This window comes from Callospermophilus lateralis, chromosome 2 (assembly GCF_048772815.1).
Source record: "Callospermophilus lateralis isolate mCalLat2 chromosome 2, mCalLat2.hap1, whole genome shotgun sequence".
Lineage (NCBI taxonomy): Eukaryota > Metazoa > Chordata > Mammalia > Rodentia > Sciuridae > Callospermophilus > Callospermophilus lateralis.
The window spans coordinates 206,292,997-206,308,385 of NC_135306.1; the positions used below are offsets into that span (position 1 = coordinate 206,292,997).

At 40.6% G+C, this 15,389-nt stretch overlaps 1 protein-coding gene across 7 annotated transcripts in view; it reads left to right on the forward strand.

The window, feature by feature from the left end:
• The window catches only part of Kdm2a (lysine demethylase 2A), a 111,250-nt gene that overhangs the window by 84,821 nt on the left and 11,040 nt on the right, over positions 1 to 15,389 (forward strand). For all 7 annotated transcript variants that reach the window (XM_076847670.2, XM_076847668.2, XM_076847664.2 and 4 more), the window contains 5 exons: positions 217 to 343; positions 2,337 to 2,731; positions 12,545 to 12,628; positions 13,996 to 14,265; positions 14,780 to 14,911. In XM_076847670.2, coding sequence (XP_076703785.1) covers positions 217 to 343; positions 2,337 to 2,731; positions 12,545 to 12,628; positions 13,996 to 14,265; positions 14,780 to 14,911 — 1,008 coding nt within the window. The remainder of the gene's footprint in view (positions 1 to 216; positions 344 to 2,336; positions 2,732 to 12,544; positions 12,629 to 13,995; positions 14,266 to 14,779; positions 14,912 to 15,389) is intronic.

A 15,389-nucleotide genomic window follows, 5' to 3' on the forward strand; every position in this document is an offset into this window, starting at 1 on the left:
CAAATGCCTTTTGTCTACCATGATTGTGTCCCAAGGCTAATGTTTTCCAAGTTGATGGATTGACTTGAGTTTTTGTTTGAAATGCCAACTCAGGTTTGGAGGTTGACTGGCAAGAATTTTTCCTTGGTTAATTATTATAGGCATTCAGATCGTCTTACTTTTTTTCCTTGAAAATTGTCTTTGCCTAGCTTTTCTCATTATTTTGTCCCTGTGTAGGTTCCAAATAAGTTCCGCTATCCATTCTATTATGAGATGTGTTGGTACGTGTTAGAGCGCTATGTGTACTGTATAACCAACCGCTCCCACCTAACTAAGGAATTTCAGAAAGAATCCCTCAGCATGGGTGAGTATTCTGCCTTTGCAAACTTTCAAGATACCTTTAACCCAGGAATATTCAGTAAGCTGTTGCTTAATTACATATGTATGTTTAGGTTTTTTACTTAGCCACTTGGAATTACCAAATTCATCCCTTGGAATTGAACACTAGATACCCATCTAAATATGAATTACTAGGCAAAGAGAAATACTCTGGGTCTGATCTTTGAGTTGCTAGTATGTAGCTCTTCAAGAAGGACAATTGTTTGTCTAATATGTCTTATTGTATAGAAAATGGTCTTTGGCACAGTATTTTATTAAAACACCTCTTCTAGGCAGTCTACTAAGCAGTTTACATGCAATAAATTCTTATTACTGTGAACTAGGTATAATCCCCATTTTACAAATGGGAACATTAGGTTCAAGAAAATTAATAGACTTGTCCATGATCTTACAGTTAATAAGTGAATAAGTGGCAAAGTTGCAGTTTGAATCAGGTGGTTAAACTCTAAAATTTTAGACTATTCCATTTCCTAAATTGGAGAGGAACCAAAACTGTAATATGCTGTGATCACATGTTTCTCTGAAATCTCCAAATCCAAAGAAAATATTTTTTTGCTTTAGCATTTTCTTTTTACCCTGTTACTCATGGTATGTATTCTCATTTGAAAATTTAAAATGCTCACCCAAAATGTGAAAGAAGGATAAGAGAGTTGTATATACAACAGAATTCAATCTTATTTTAAAATAGTTCTAATCATAGTTACACATATATACATAGAAAAAGATGGAAAGAAAATACATTTCATTGTTTGGTTATTATCCTAGGGTAAAGGGATAAAGCATTATCTAAGTTATTTGTATTAAATGTGTATTTTTATAATAATTTTAAAAAGACCAAGGATGTTATCACTGTGTTTTTAATTATCAGAATCTTCATTTTCACAAAATGACTACTTTTCAAAAAGGTGACTACATAGTTTTGTTATCTGTGTTGCTAGGATTTCAACTCCCCTAAGCTTTATTTTATGACCAAAACTTTGTTCAAAAATACTTAAATGTATGTGCTTCCTACTTTCTCCTTTTATAGAAGATAATGAAATCATGATCCCAAATTTAAGCTTGAATCTGAAACCAATTTACAGCCACTTTAGTAGGTAACTTATTTCTAGTACACAAAGACTGGGCCCCTCCCAACTTCCCCCACCAAATTCTGCTGATTAAACGCAGGGCCTTGCCCATACTAGACAAGCACTGAGCTGCATTCCTGCCCTTTTAAAATTTTATTTTGAGGCAGGGTCTCACTAAACTGGAAATCCTGCTGACTGTTACTTCAGTTACCTTACTAGAGCAGAATTCTATTTCTAACCTGTAATCATGATTTTTGACAGTAGACTAATTGATTGAATAAGGAGAGGGGACCACCACCACCCCCGCGTGCTATCTATCTATCTATCTACGGCAGGGATTGAATCCAGGGGCTCTTAACCACTGATCCACATCCCTAGCCCTTTTTATTTTTAAAATTTTATTTGTTTATTTTTTATGTGGTGCTGAGGATCAAACCGAGTGCCTCACTTGTGCTAGGCAAGTATGCTACCACTAAGCCACAACCCTGGACCCCTTTTTAGTTTTTTATTTTGAGACAGAGTCTTGCTAAGTTGCTAAGGCCAACTTTGAATTTGTGATCTTCCTGCCTCAGCCTCCCAAGGATTAGAGCTGCTAGGATTACAGGTGTGCTCCACCACACCTGGTGTGAGAGCATTTTTAAATGACAGTATTTTCGTGGGCTGGGGTTGTAGCTCAGTAGTAGAGTGTTTGCCTAGGACATGTGAGGCACTGGGTTCAATCTTCACCATCACAAACAAACAAATAAATAAATAAAGGTATTGTGTTTATCTGTAGTTTAAAATTTTTTTAAACGATGGTTTTATTATTTATAACCTATGTCACCTATTTCTCTTGTTGATCACATGAACAAGTGACATGTTCTTACTGCATTTTTTTCTTTGTATTGGTAGATTTGGAATTAAATGGGTTGGAGTCTGGAAATGGGGAAGAAGAAGGAGTCGACCGAGAACCCCGACGCTTGAGCAATAGGCGTTCTGTCCTCACTAGCCCTGTAGCCAATGGTGTCAACCTGGATTTTGACGGACTGGGAAAAACTTGCCGAAGTCTTCCAAGTCTGAAGAAAACTTTGTCTGGGGATTCATCCTCTGACTCTAGTCGGGGCTCCCACAATGGTCAAGTGTGGGATCCCCAGTGTAGTCCCCGAAAGGACAGGCAAGTGCATTTGACCCATTTTGAGCTTGAAGGCCTTCGCTGCCTTGTAGATAAGTTGGAGTCTCTGCCACTGCACAAGAAGTGTGTCCCCACAGGGATAGAAGATGAAGATGCTCTCATTGCTGATGTAAAGGTAAGCAATTGTTGGGCTGGGGATGTGGCTCACGTGGTAGTGCGCTCGCCTGGCATGCATGAGGCCCGGGTTCGATCCTCAGCACCACATACAAACAAAGATGTTGTGTCCGCCGATAACTAAAAAATAAATATTAAAATTCTTTCTCTCTCCCTCTCTCCCTCTCTCACTCTCTCTAAAAAAAAAAAGGTAAGCAATTGTTGACTGGGCTAAGACAACCAGTTTCTGGATTTGGAAGGAGAAAGTGTAGGGATTTAGGATAATCCCTGGTTTCATTCACAGAGAAGTTAATACATGCTTATGTTTGTTAATTCTGCTCAGTGCTTAAGTTCCTAGAGTAAAGTGAGACCCCATTGCTCAGTGATAAAAGCAACCCTAGGTTCAATCCCCAGTACCAAACAAAAGGAGGAAAGAAAGACGGTTACAAGTAACTGTGGAGGTTTAACAAGGACTTAAATTTAATCCTAGGGCTAGGGTTGTGGCTCAGTGGTAGAGTGCTCACCTAGCATGTGTGAGGCCCTGGGTTCGATCCTCAGCACCATATAAATAAATAAATAAAGGTATTGTGTCCATCTACAACAACAACAAAAAAAATTTTTTTTAATTTAATCCTAAAAACATAGTTAAGGATGACCCTCTAAATAAAGGTGAGCCTGAGAAAGTGTTTTACAGTAAAAAATTTTACTTTAAACCTAAGTTATGCTCAGATATAGAGACATATTGCAAGACAAAAGAGAGACCAATAGCATTCTCATCCTAAATGAGAGAAAACAAATTGTTCTTTGTTGGCATATATTGAGTAGGTTTAGTATCTTTAGTTTCAAATTCATCTATTATTAAAATTTAAATACCTACCTCATAGGTGATAACAAAACAAAATGTCATTTTAAACATTCATTATGTTACTTTATCAAGTTTCTTCATCATATATATAATATAATATATATAAATTTTTTAAAAATTTATTTCTATACACACACACACACATACACACAAAGAATTAAACCCAGGGGCATTTTACATGCTGAGCTACACCCCCAGTCCTTTTTTTATATACAGTGCTGAGAATTTAACCCACTGTCTCATACATGCTAGGTAAGCGCTTTTCCACTGAACCCCAGTCCCACCCCCAAACCCCCAATCTTTTTTTTTGTGTGTGTGTGTGTGTGTGTGGTATTAGGGCCCAATCCTTTTTTATTATTTAATTTGAGAAAGGGTCTTGCAAAGTTGCTGAGGCTGGCCTCAAACTTGTTAACCTCTTGCCTTAGCCTCCTTAGTTGCTGGGATTACAGGCATGCATTACTGTACCTGGCTTTTAAAAAAAGTGTCAGTATTTAGAACTTTTGTGCAAGGCATGGATATGTGTATCAGGAAGCTAGTCCACAGTTGGTAGTATTATTATTTTAGAAAACTACCACAGGTATAGGAATCTGGCTTAATGCTAGAGTGTTTCCCTATCATATGTGAAGCCCTGGGTTTGATCCTTTGCAACCACCAAAAATTAAGAACATAAAAGGAATAAATTAAGGAATAATTTTTGTCACCCCAATAAATATCTCAGAGTAGATCTTTTTTTTTTTTTTAAATAACAGGGATTGAACTCAGGGGCACTCGACCACTGAGTTATATCCCCAGCCCTATTTTGTATTTTATTTAGAGACAGGGTCTCACTGAGTTGCTTAGTGCCTCGAAGTTGCTGAGGCTGGCTTTGAACTTGCAATTCTCCTATCTCAGCCTCCCAAGCAGCTGGGATTACAGGCATGTGCCACCGCACCCAGCTATTATAGTAAATCTTTTCCATCATTGATTCCTGGTTCAGGTTTTCCTTGACTACCATATGCTCAGCTTGTACCACCCCAGGAAAGAATTCCCAAGACTGCAGTCGGACTTCCTCTTTCCCCTGCCCCCTTTTTCTTTTCAGAGTTGACATTTTAATTATATCTTATACTGTTCATGTATCAGCTAACAGGTTAAAAAGAATACAGAATTATCTAAAAAGGGGTGGTAACCTGATGAGATTGGTCCTCTTCAATAGTAATAGAAGCTGGGAAGTTAGTATTAGAGTCTGATTTCATAAGTAATGCTCTAAAAGAGGCAAGTGCATGACTTATATATGAGGAAGGAAATGACCAAGTTTCTGGTTAGTATGGTCCCATTTCTGGGAATGACTAATATGCACCAAAAGTTTTGCTATATTTTCCCAGACTAACAACTTAAATCCCAAACTTAGACTCTTGAGTGAGCAAAGGACATTGAGGTTTTTCTTTTGCACTGTGGTGGAACTTATATAATCATAAGAGCTTAAGTGTAACAAACTTATTTCTTTTATACAGAAGTCTTTTTTATATAGCTATTCTATCATGAATACATATGGGAAATAATAAATTTGATTTCTGAGACTTGTTAACTTGTATAATTATCTTTAGGAACCTATAAAGAAAGATCTGTAAAATTATATCTAATAACATCCTTTTGGCTTGGGTGTCTATTATTTTTTATTTATAAAATAGAAGAATATCTTCATTCCTAAGGATTATCTATAGATAGATTTGACTCCATAGAATCCAGTTGTAGAAAGCAATGTTGTACTCCATCAATCAATTGTATAAAGTCAAGTATCCTGGTAGAAATACCATTGGAGTAGGTTCAAGTAGCTAATAAGATTTGTGGAGATGATGGTATACAGGGGAAAATGTAGAAAGATTTGAGTCAAATATTAAGCAGAATGAAAGGAGGAGGCAACAGCAAGGGGAAAGAGTTAAGAGGAGACATCTAGAAAGGACTCCTGGCATTATGAAAAGCCCATGGGGAGAGGTTTTTTTGTTTTGTTTTAAATCAGGATCACAGGGAAACATGGCTGCCAATACTGGCTAAGATACCGAGACAGAGGTCAGAACTTGAGGGATTAGTGGCTTGAGGGATAACTGCATAGATTGACAGTGTTCGAATTCTTCCCTCAGTGGCTTATCCATACCTCCTTATTTGCCCCAAGCAAGAGAAGTAAAAATACAGCCAACCCCATATAGCCAGGCACAGTGGCACTCACTTGTAGGGAAACTTAAACAGGAGAATTACTTGCTAAGGGTTTGAGGCCAGCCTGGGCAACAAATCAGGACCCCATTTCTTAAAAAAAAGAAAGAAAGAAAAAGAAAGTGCTTGAATTCTTCAAATCTAAGTATCACTCAAAAGAAAAAAGAAAGGATTGGATTGGGTAGGTATGGAATCACTGCACAGCTGGGGATTCTGCAGTGCCAGAGAACTTAGTGTTCATAGATCTAATGGCTTCACTGTAGTGGGGTGGGAAAGGAGGCACAGAAGTTTGCTGTTTCTGTAGAGAGAGGATTGTTTTCTATTAAAATCTACCTGGTTCTCAGAACTAACTAATAGAAGGAATGAGAAGAAAAGTAATGAGATGATATACACATAATTACATATCCCTAGAAAAAAAGTTAATTTTAATGCTGATAAAAGGGCTTTGAAGGTTCTAAAATGTTAATTTCTACAGTGTTAAAGAATAATAGAATTATAGAATTAGAAGGAAATTAAATGAAAAATAGGACATTGAAGGGTGTTGATTTATTGGTAAAGTAAATCAGCATGGGTATGGTTCTTTTTGGGAAGAATGTGAGTAACCTTGATAACTAAAAAAGTTTACATTTTTAGTAGGATTTCACTGTTTTATCTGTGCCCATTTTGATGATAAAGGTGTTCACAGTATGTACACATCTACAAAAATAAAGTTTTTGATAAGTCTGACAGTCATACTTCATGATTGCACATTCTAGGCAAGTGCTCTACTACTGAACTATAATCCCAGCCCTTGTTATTTTGGAACAGATCACAAAGTTGCCTAAAACCTGTCATCTTCCTGTCTCAGCCTCTCTGGTAGCTGGGATTGTGTTTGCCACTACACCTAGCCATACTTTCTGACTCTTGGGCGGATTACTTGTTTTATTTTTTTCAGTGATTGGGATTGAATCCAGAGCCTCCTGCATGCTAAGCAAACATTCCATAACTCATCTACATCCCCAGCCATGCTACTAGATTTATAAAAGCCTATTTTCTCCTTTGTAAAGTTATCTCACAGGATTGCTGTTTACATTCATCATAAGTTATAGCTCAATACTAGACAATGTGCTAATCAGCATGTAGAAGGCCCTAGAATAAGCCCCAGCACCAAACACATATTAATACACCCACACCCCAACCTAATCTCAAAGCAAAAATAATATTAGTAAAGCAGTAGCATTATTGTACCCAAAAAATTAGGTGTTATAAATCAGTGAAATGCATTTATTCTACTACTGTGAGGAAATCCTGCTTCCTCTGTGCCAGGAGCCAGATTGAATTTTGAGGAAACTATATAGACATGTACTTGTCCCAAACTTAAGGGCCTTAAGTGGAACAGGCATTTAAGTAGGCTAAGAAATAAGTGTAGTCTGGGTTTGTAGGTCCTATGCATGACGCAGGGCACCAAGCAAACACTGAGGGAGGGTGCAATAGGCTAATGCTATAAGAGTCTAACATTTTATTTTGTAACTATGGTCTAAAAATTTATACTAGGCCCCATCCCAAGAATATGATAGGACTGAAGCAGAGAGTTAGGGATAGATGGGTGCTATGGTGCAAGCCAGTAATCCCAGCAACTCTAGAGGCTGTAGCAGGTTTGAAAGTTCAAGGCCAATTAGGAATTTTCTTCATCTGACACTTGGGGTAATGATTCTGACACTAATAAGAGAAGAACTGATAGAAGACCTAGTTTAATCATCTCTTTATCCAATAAGCCAATTTTTAAAATAATCAACCTGTACAAATAAAACTTTTTGTCATTTTTACTGATGTGATATTTTTAATAATTCATACATTCTTACTGAACTGAAAGCTTAAAAAACTAAATCATAAGGCACTTAAGGTTAAGTAAAATATATATATTCTTTAAAATACTTTCATTGTATTCCTGTATTATATAATGTCTTGTTCTTACTAATTCTTATGTTGGTTGCCTGTTTTTTATTACAAATTAATAGTATGTGGGGGGATTAGTCCTTGTTTCATTTGTAATTTGAAAAATTATTTGGTGTGTTTTCTGGTGCCCTGTTTTTGTCCTTTCCTAGTGGCCTCTAGAATTTGCACTTGCTACAACTTGTATGTTATTGTTTGGGAGTAATGTGTTGCTCTTAAAAATTTGTAGTTTATCATCCTTCTAGGTAAAATAGCACTGAAGACTAAAATAAGCATTTTCCAAGAAGACCTCCCAGTAGCCAGCTTACTGTTAAGAAAAGTTTTTAAAACAAAATAAGCTGATGCACTGGGTCTTTAAATCTTAAAATGAAGTGCAAGGGAGAAATTTAGGATTAGGATGACCATAGAAGCATTTCCAAGAAAAAATCAAGAACCCTAAAGTCCCTCCTTCCCTTGGTAAACTACTATAAAAATTAGCAAATGCAAGCCCTTAAGATATGGTATGCCTGTGTTCTCACTTACTGGGGATGCTAGAGGCTCCAGGCTCAAGGCAGAAGGATGGTTTGAGGCCAACCTAGGTGACAGTGAGAACTGCACTCTGAGTAGTCACATGCCCCTTCCCCACTTCAGCCTATTTAAGGACACTAAGTCTATTCCAGAAAGTCACTAAAACAACTACTTTGTAAATGCATAAGAATGTATCAGTGGGCTGGGGATGTGGCTCAAGCGGTAGCGAGCTCGCCTGGCATGCGTGCGGCCCGGGTTCGATCCTCAGCACCACCTACAAAGATGTTGTGTCAGCCAAGAACTGAAAAATAAAAATATTAAAAAAAAAAAAAAAAAGGGCTGGGGATGTGGCTCAAGTGGTAGCGCGCTCGCCTGGCATGCGTGCAGCCCGGGTTCGATCCTCAGCACCACATACAAACAAAGATGTTGTGTCTGCCGAGAACTGAAAAATAAATATTAAAAAACTCTTTCTCTTAAAAAAAAAAAAAAAAGAATGTATCAGTGATGAAAGCTGGGTGTTTATGTCAAAATAGCATCTAATTTCCAAAAAAAAAAAAACTTTTAAGTTACAGTTTGAGGGTCTGAAAATGACATAAATTTGGATCCACACTGCTGCTCTTAGTCTTCTGTTCCTGCTTAGCTTCTCATCCCATGCTGATATAGGTGCACTGTATATCTCTGAAAACCCAACCTGTGTAGGCACCTTCCCTTGTACCTGTGGCCCAAAGACTAAGTGTTTGTGTTCAGTGGGAGTTTCATGAGGGATGGTGCTGTGCCCCGAGGTATGGGTAACATATAAGTTCAGTGGCTGTCAGAAAGTGGCATAGAGGTGTCTGACAGGATGCAGGACTGCCTGCTTCATCTAGGGAGTATTAAGAATGAGGCAAGCAAAACAGATTTGAATGGAAGTGGAAATCCAAGAGTAGTATCCTGGGGCTGGGGAACATTCTCATAGGTTGAAGAGACTGGTTGGAATTGGGGAGAATGCCTGGTCCCTGGCCTCCTGTGCCTTGTTTAGATGCAGGATGGTAAAGTGCTTTGACCTTGGGTTGTGCTTCAGCCATTTGACTTGGTCATGATGGAACTGTTAGACATTTCTAGAATGCTGGTTCTCATCAGAACCAGAAGCAGACATCTGTTGTAGATGTAATTGATGGGAAACAGCCGTATTTTATTGACTGTCTCAGTATTGGCTGAAATGTGCTATTTTTTAAGGTTTTTCTGGAAACACATATGCCGGTTCTGGATGGTGGGTTGAGATCCGCGGGAGCAAGGGCAGGTAAAAGCCTGCGGAGAGAAGGAAACTTGGGAGGAGTGTAGCCCGCTGCCTAGTTCCTCCTCAGGTCAGACTTTAGGTTCTCCCAGGTGTTTGCCAGAAGAGGGAGAGAAATATGTGTGTGCAGTCAGCCAAAGAGATCTGGCTGGAACAATAAGAATTGACCCTGAGAGGAGAGCTCTGCGGTGAGACAAGGACAAATGCAGGCCTGGGTGCCTAAGCCCATAGGTAGGGCAGAATAGCTTAAAGCCTTCCCTTCCGCCAGCGGCTTCCAAAGTCTGCCACCGGGAGCCCTGGGGTTCTCCTGGTGCGGCGGAGAGGGAGGGAAATGGGGCGGGGCGCCGTGCCTCCCCGGTGGCGCCTCCTCCAATGGCTAGAGGAGAGCGGTCGTGAACACACCCCCTCCCTGCGCTGCAGCAGAACGCTGGGCCCTCTGCCTGGCTGGCTCACTCGAGCTCAGCTCCCCCTCCTGCCATCTTCCGTTGCAAAGCATTTCTGGGAGCTGCATGTGGGTGACGCAGCAGCATTGTTCGCAGGCACAGGAAGCCGCGGCTGAGCTGAAGGGCTGAGAAGGAGCTCAGAGCGCTGTCTGCTGCTGCCTCTGGAGAGCCTGAAGGTTTAGAGCTGGACTGTTCTGCCTTATGTGCTCTGAGAGATTCCAGAATTTTCAAGTAAATTGAGATTTTCCTAGAGGCAGAAAAACCTAACTCCTTCCGCACAACTTCCAACACAGAAAACAAAACAAAGACGCTGGGGAAACTTCACCCAAGAGCCTCGGCAGCTCCAGAGCGACGGGAAACGCAAGGTCAGGCGGTCGATTGTCAAGCCCTTTATGGTCTGGGGTGTGTGTAACTGTAGGGACTTTGTCTCAGCCGAAAGGTAGAAAAACTGCCTGCCAGGGAAGTCCAGGACAATGCTTATGATACTTGAGCCGTCATTGCACTTGCTTGCTCACTGGTGGGATGTGCTTTGGAACTGGGTCGCTTGGCTTTGGGGAATCTTTTCCCCCTTCTGCCCAGACGCCCTCGGTTCTTTCCCTTCCTGTGATCTGTGGGGTGTGGGCCTGTTTGAATGTTCTCCCGAATGCCTGGAGCCTAGATAGGCGGCAGCCTTTCCGCACTCCACCCCCGCTCCCCCATCTCAAACCCCCTCTGGTGAGGGGTGGTGGCTTCTTTATATGGTTTCTTGTAGGGCCTCAGCTGGAGTCAGCCTTTTTTGATGAAAGCAGGGCGTGCTTGGTTGAATGGCCCCAGAGAAATAAAGCTTGGAAGGAAATCTGCATTTCCCTCCACACCCACACGCACCCCAGTAACTGAGCCATGGACGTGTGAACAGCTGGCCCCCCCCCCAACGCCAACACAGTTTCTCACCTCCCCTTCCCTGTGCCACCCATAAAAGTCTTGCAGGTAGAATTAGAATGCTTTAGGTGAACAGTTAAGTTCCTTTTCTACTCTCTTAAACAATCAGATCTTTCTCTGCAGTCTGTTTTGCTGAAAGTGGAAAGTCCCTGTTTGTGGACAGCTCAGTTCTCTCAGCAGAGGAAATGGGCAGAGTCCTACTCCTCGGCAGTGCGGAGTGGGGGAGGGGAGCGTATACTCCCTAGCGCACATTTTGAATGGACCCGAATTTTTCACCCTAGGGAGATTAGTGACCCAGACCAGCTCCTTGTTCCACGTGGCACCACACCCCGCCTCTTCACCCCCACGCAGTATGGTGCTAACAGGAGGCTCCAGAATAGGATGCCATAGCAACTTGAAGTAAATAAAACGCCTGCAAACCAGGAGATCAGTTTGGGGGAAGGTGCAAGGCATCTGGAGACTTGGCAAAAAGCAATCTTGATAGAAGAGCTTCACCACATCTTACAGGGTCTTTGGAAGCCCAACTCTGGGATTTGAAACATGATTTTTTGTTAAGGATGAAAATAATTAAAAGTTCTGATTATGAAAAGTGGTTATTAAAAATAGCCCAGGCATGCAAATCTGTCTAGGTCAAAGTTTAGCTTTTTCTGAAACAAGTTACTCTCTCTACACACCGAAGGCAAGTGTAACTTGCCTTTCAGATTTGCATTCTTTTGTTGTGGCATTGCTTTAGGGCTTAATGAGGTCAGAAGAAAAGATTTCATTCTGCTGGAAGATCTGAGCTTCTGAAATTTGTCTAAAACATAAAAGGTTTATCTCAAAAATAACAGTCAACCAATGTTTTTCACTTAAGTGGCAGTTTTTTACTGTAGCATTATTACTAAGTCTTTCAGACTTGATTGGTTAAAGTCATGAGAACTATTGCTCCTGAGATTACTACCCCATTAATAGAAATAAAGGCAAATTGCTCTCTGTGAGTGTACATGCATACATGTGTGTGCGTTTGTGCACACACAAACCAAATAGAGATTTCTGTAATCAGCCTTATGAGATCAGATCAGAGTCTTGTGTTGAATCAGGATGTTAACATTAACTCTGCTGTTCTTCCTAGTAGTTCAGTATTAGCCCAGTCATTTTGATGCATGCGTCTGCAAAAGGAAGGCAAAACCTAACTACCTGATAATATTCAGTAGCCCGTGTAGAGAAGTAAAGGGACAATATAAACTTTTACTGTCACAACTACATGACAAGTAACATTCGTCACCACAATAGCTCGTTGCTTCATTATTAAGTGTTAATATGCATGTATAAGTAAAGGGTTGGGGGCTGGATTGTGCTTCAGTGGTAGAGTACTTACCTGGTATGTATGAGGCCCTGGGTTCCATCCCCAGCACCTCAAAAAAGAAAAGAAAAGAAAAAAAAAAGAGGTAAGGATTTGGGAGCAAAGGTAAGTTTGAAGTCTTGATAAAATTGCTGTAGTCCATATTTTCTCCTTTATCTTTGATTCATTTATTTTGCAGCAAGTCCCTGTATGAAGGGAGATTGCAGACAGTTGCCAACCTTCTCTTCCTTTTGGAACTTGATGAGAATAAGTCTTAAGTGTGGATATTGTTGGGAAAGGTTGAACTCTGTGTTCGATTGCCCTGATTTTTTTTTTTTTTTTTTTTTTTTTTTTTTTTTTTTCCTTCTTCTCTCCTATCCTACTCTCAGATTTTGCTGGAGGAGCTTGCCAATAGTGATCCCAAGTTAGCCCTCACTGGAGTCCCTATAGTACAGTGGCCAAAAAGGGATAAGGTAAGAAACCCTTCTGCTTGATCTTCAGACTGCTCAAGCCTTTTGCTAGCTGATGATTGACATTCCAGGAAGAAATGAACAACTAGAGGCAGGCAGCTTTTAGTGCATTTAATACAAACTTGACAGAAAATTACTTGGACCTGACCAAACTCTTAGGGTCAGTGTAATTGGCTATCTTTGGAGGTAAATCTCTTAATAGAACCATCAAATCAGGAGGCTTCCCTCTAGATTCAGATGCCAAGCTCTGTATTTTTTGTTCAAAGTAGATCACCTTCTATCCTTCTGGCCCAGAGACTCAGTTATCTTCATAGGCAGGATTTAAAACTAGTTAAAAGAGAATTAACACCAGCTAACAAATTGTCAGTTATGAATTTTCATGCCTCTTTAGTTAAGGTCCTATAATTTTTTTTGCCATATTTTCCTCTGTCAAGGTTATATGTTAAATAAATGATAATATTCTAATCCTGGCCATGAGTTTCACCCCTCTTTTGTGTTTCCTAGATGAAATTTGGAAAACCATCACAATACAGTGGTGTTTAGGCAGAATATAAAGTTGTGGAGTATAACAGTGTTTTAAAGAACCACCTCCCCCATTCTTAGTCCCACCTGGCCACATAGGACTGCCAAAACAGTTCAGTCATTTCTGGTTATTGAGTATTTTGTATCAGGAAAGAGTTTAAGACATGGTGGGGAATTAAAGACTATATGGTTCTTGTTCTTTGAAAGGTCACTAACAAGATAAATGAAAGTGCTGAAGGTACTAAAATTATAAACATATACCAGAGAGATTTATTCCACATTTCAGTGTTATTGGGAGTGTTTGCTGTGTACCAGATCTTGTGCTGGGATTCAAAGTGATAAATGTTAAAACCAGTTTCATCCTCAAGTAGTTTGCCATCCCATTTAGGAGCATATTCTAAGTAGTCAGTGTAAGGAAATACTGGAGGTCCCCTGGGGTAACTTCAGTACATGGCACTTACCCAGAAAGCTTCAGGGAGTGGCAGATCTCAACAGCTCGGCAAAATGAAAGGGATGTGGCTAAAATAGTAGGCTGAAAGACTAAGTCGGGATTGGCAGATTTTTATGTGAAGGTTTAGATGTTAAATATTTTAGGTTAGGTACTCCATATAGCCAGCCATAGCACCTCAGTTCTGCCCTCATAGCATGAAGCCAGCCATAGATGATAGATAAACAAAGGAACACAGCTGTGTTCCAATAAAATTTATTTCTAAAAACAGGCAGCAGACAGATTTACTCACAAGCCAGAATTTGCTAGTCCTGGACTAGATACACTGCTATGTAATCTTCTACCCTCTTCAGTCTTAAAGCAACCTGATACGATTGACCTCACCACATTCTCTTTCCAGCTTAAATTCCCCACCAGGCCAAAGGTGCGGGTTCCTACCATCCCCATCACAAAGCCTCACACTATGAAGCCAGCACCACGGTTAACACCTGTGAGGCCAGCAGCAGCCTCACCCATTGTGTCTGGAGCCAGGCGGAGAAGAGTGCGCTGTCGAAAATGCAAAGCCTGTGTGCAAGGAGAATGTGGTGTTTGCCACTACTGCAGGGACATGAAGAAGTTTGGAGGTCCTGGACGAATGAAGCAGTCCTGTGTCCTCCGACAGTGCTTGGCAGTAAGTAATATGCAGGGTAAAGACTTCAGGGGAATGGGTATCAGTGCCAGAGGGATTAGAATACACCTGATATAGTCAGGGATTTCAGAACTGAGAGAAGGAGGTAGCTACATTCTCTTTGGCTTTCTTCATTTTGTCCGTCTCTACCTGGGTTCAGAAGGAAAATCTGTAGCTCTAAAAATAATCTAATCTTTTGGCCTTGCTTGATTTTCAGAGACTAGCCCTTGAAGGGTGATCACTGTGTTTCTGTTTCCTCCATAAATGAACTAGAAAGGACCTGTGAGGCTAAGGATAAACCAACTGAAAGTGTATTAGGCCCCATTTGTCTCTGATTCCCAGCAGTTCAGTCCCCCATCTTCTTCCTCTGTTATTGTTTTCTATCAGAACCATCTTTCCTATCTACCTGTGTCACTAGAGAGTTATAGGAACCAGTCTCTCATCTTCAGTTAAAGGGAAACTGAAATGATAAGGATCTAAGTCTGCTCTCTTTGTTTCTGTATTTGTTCTCTTATAGCCCAGACTGCCTCACTCAGTCACATGTTCCCTTTGTGGAGAGGTGGATCAGAATGAGGAGACACAGGACTTTGAGAAAAAACTCATGGAATGCTGTATCTGTAATGAGATTGTTCATCCTGGATGCCTGCAGGTAAGGAGAGGCTTAAGATCCCCATAAGTATCAGCTGATAGAGCAACAGGAGGTAGGACACCTGTCACAAGAGACTGCCACCACCTGTACTGTGGGCCCTTAACCCATGGTCACATGAGTGGTCTGACATTGGCCCTTAATTCAGGTCTGCTGTGGATCAGGCTCTGTTTTAGATCCCAAGGATAGAAGAGTATGTAATACAACAGTTCCTGCCCTTATGGCACCTACAGTCTGGCCTCTGGACAATGCATTTGCAGTCATCTGGTCATCATGAAACTGCAGGGTCTATTTGGAAATGCCTTAAGCCTTCAGGCTTTCTGCTATATCTTAAGTGTCTCTCTGAATATATGTTCCCAAGGAACAGTGGGGGTGACACTGTCAGCTAGCATTGAAGGAGTATTCTCTGCAGCAGGCTTGGGACATGTCTGAGCTTTTACAAAGTAATAAGGAAGTGCAGACCACAACTTCAGAGATAAAG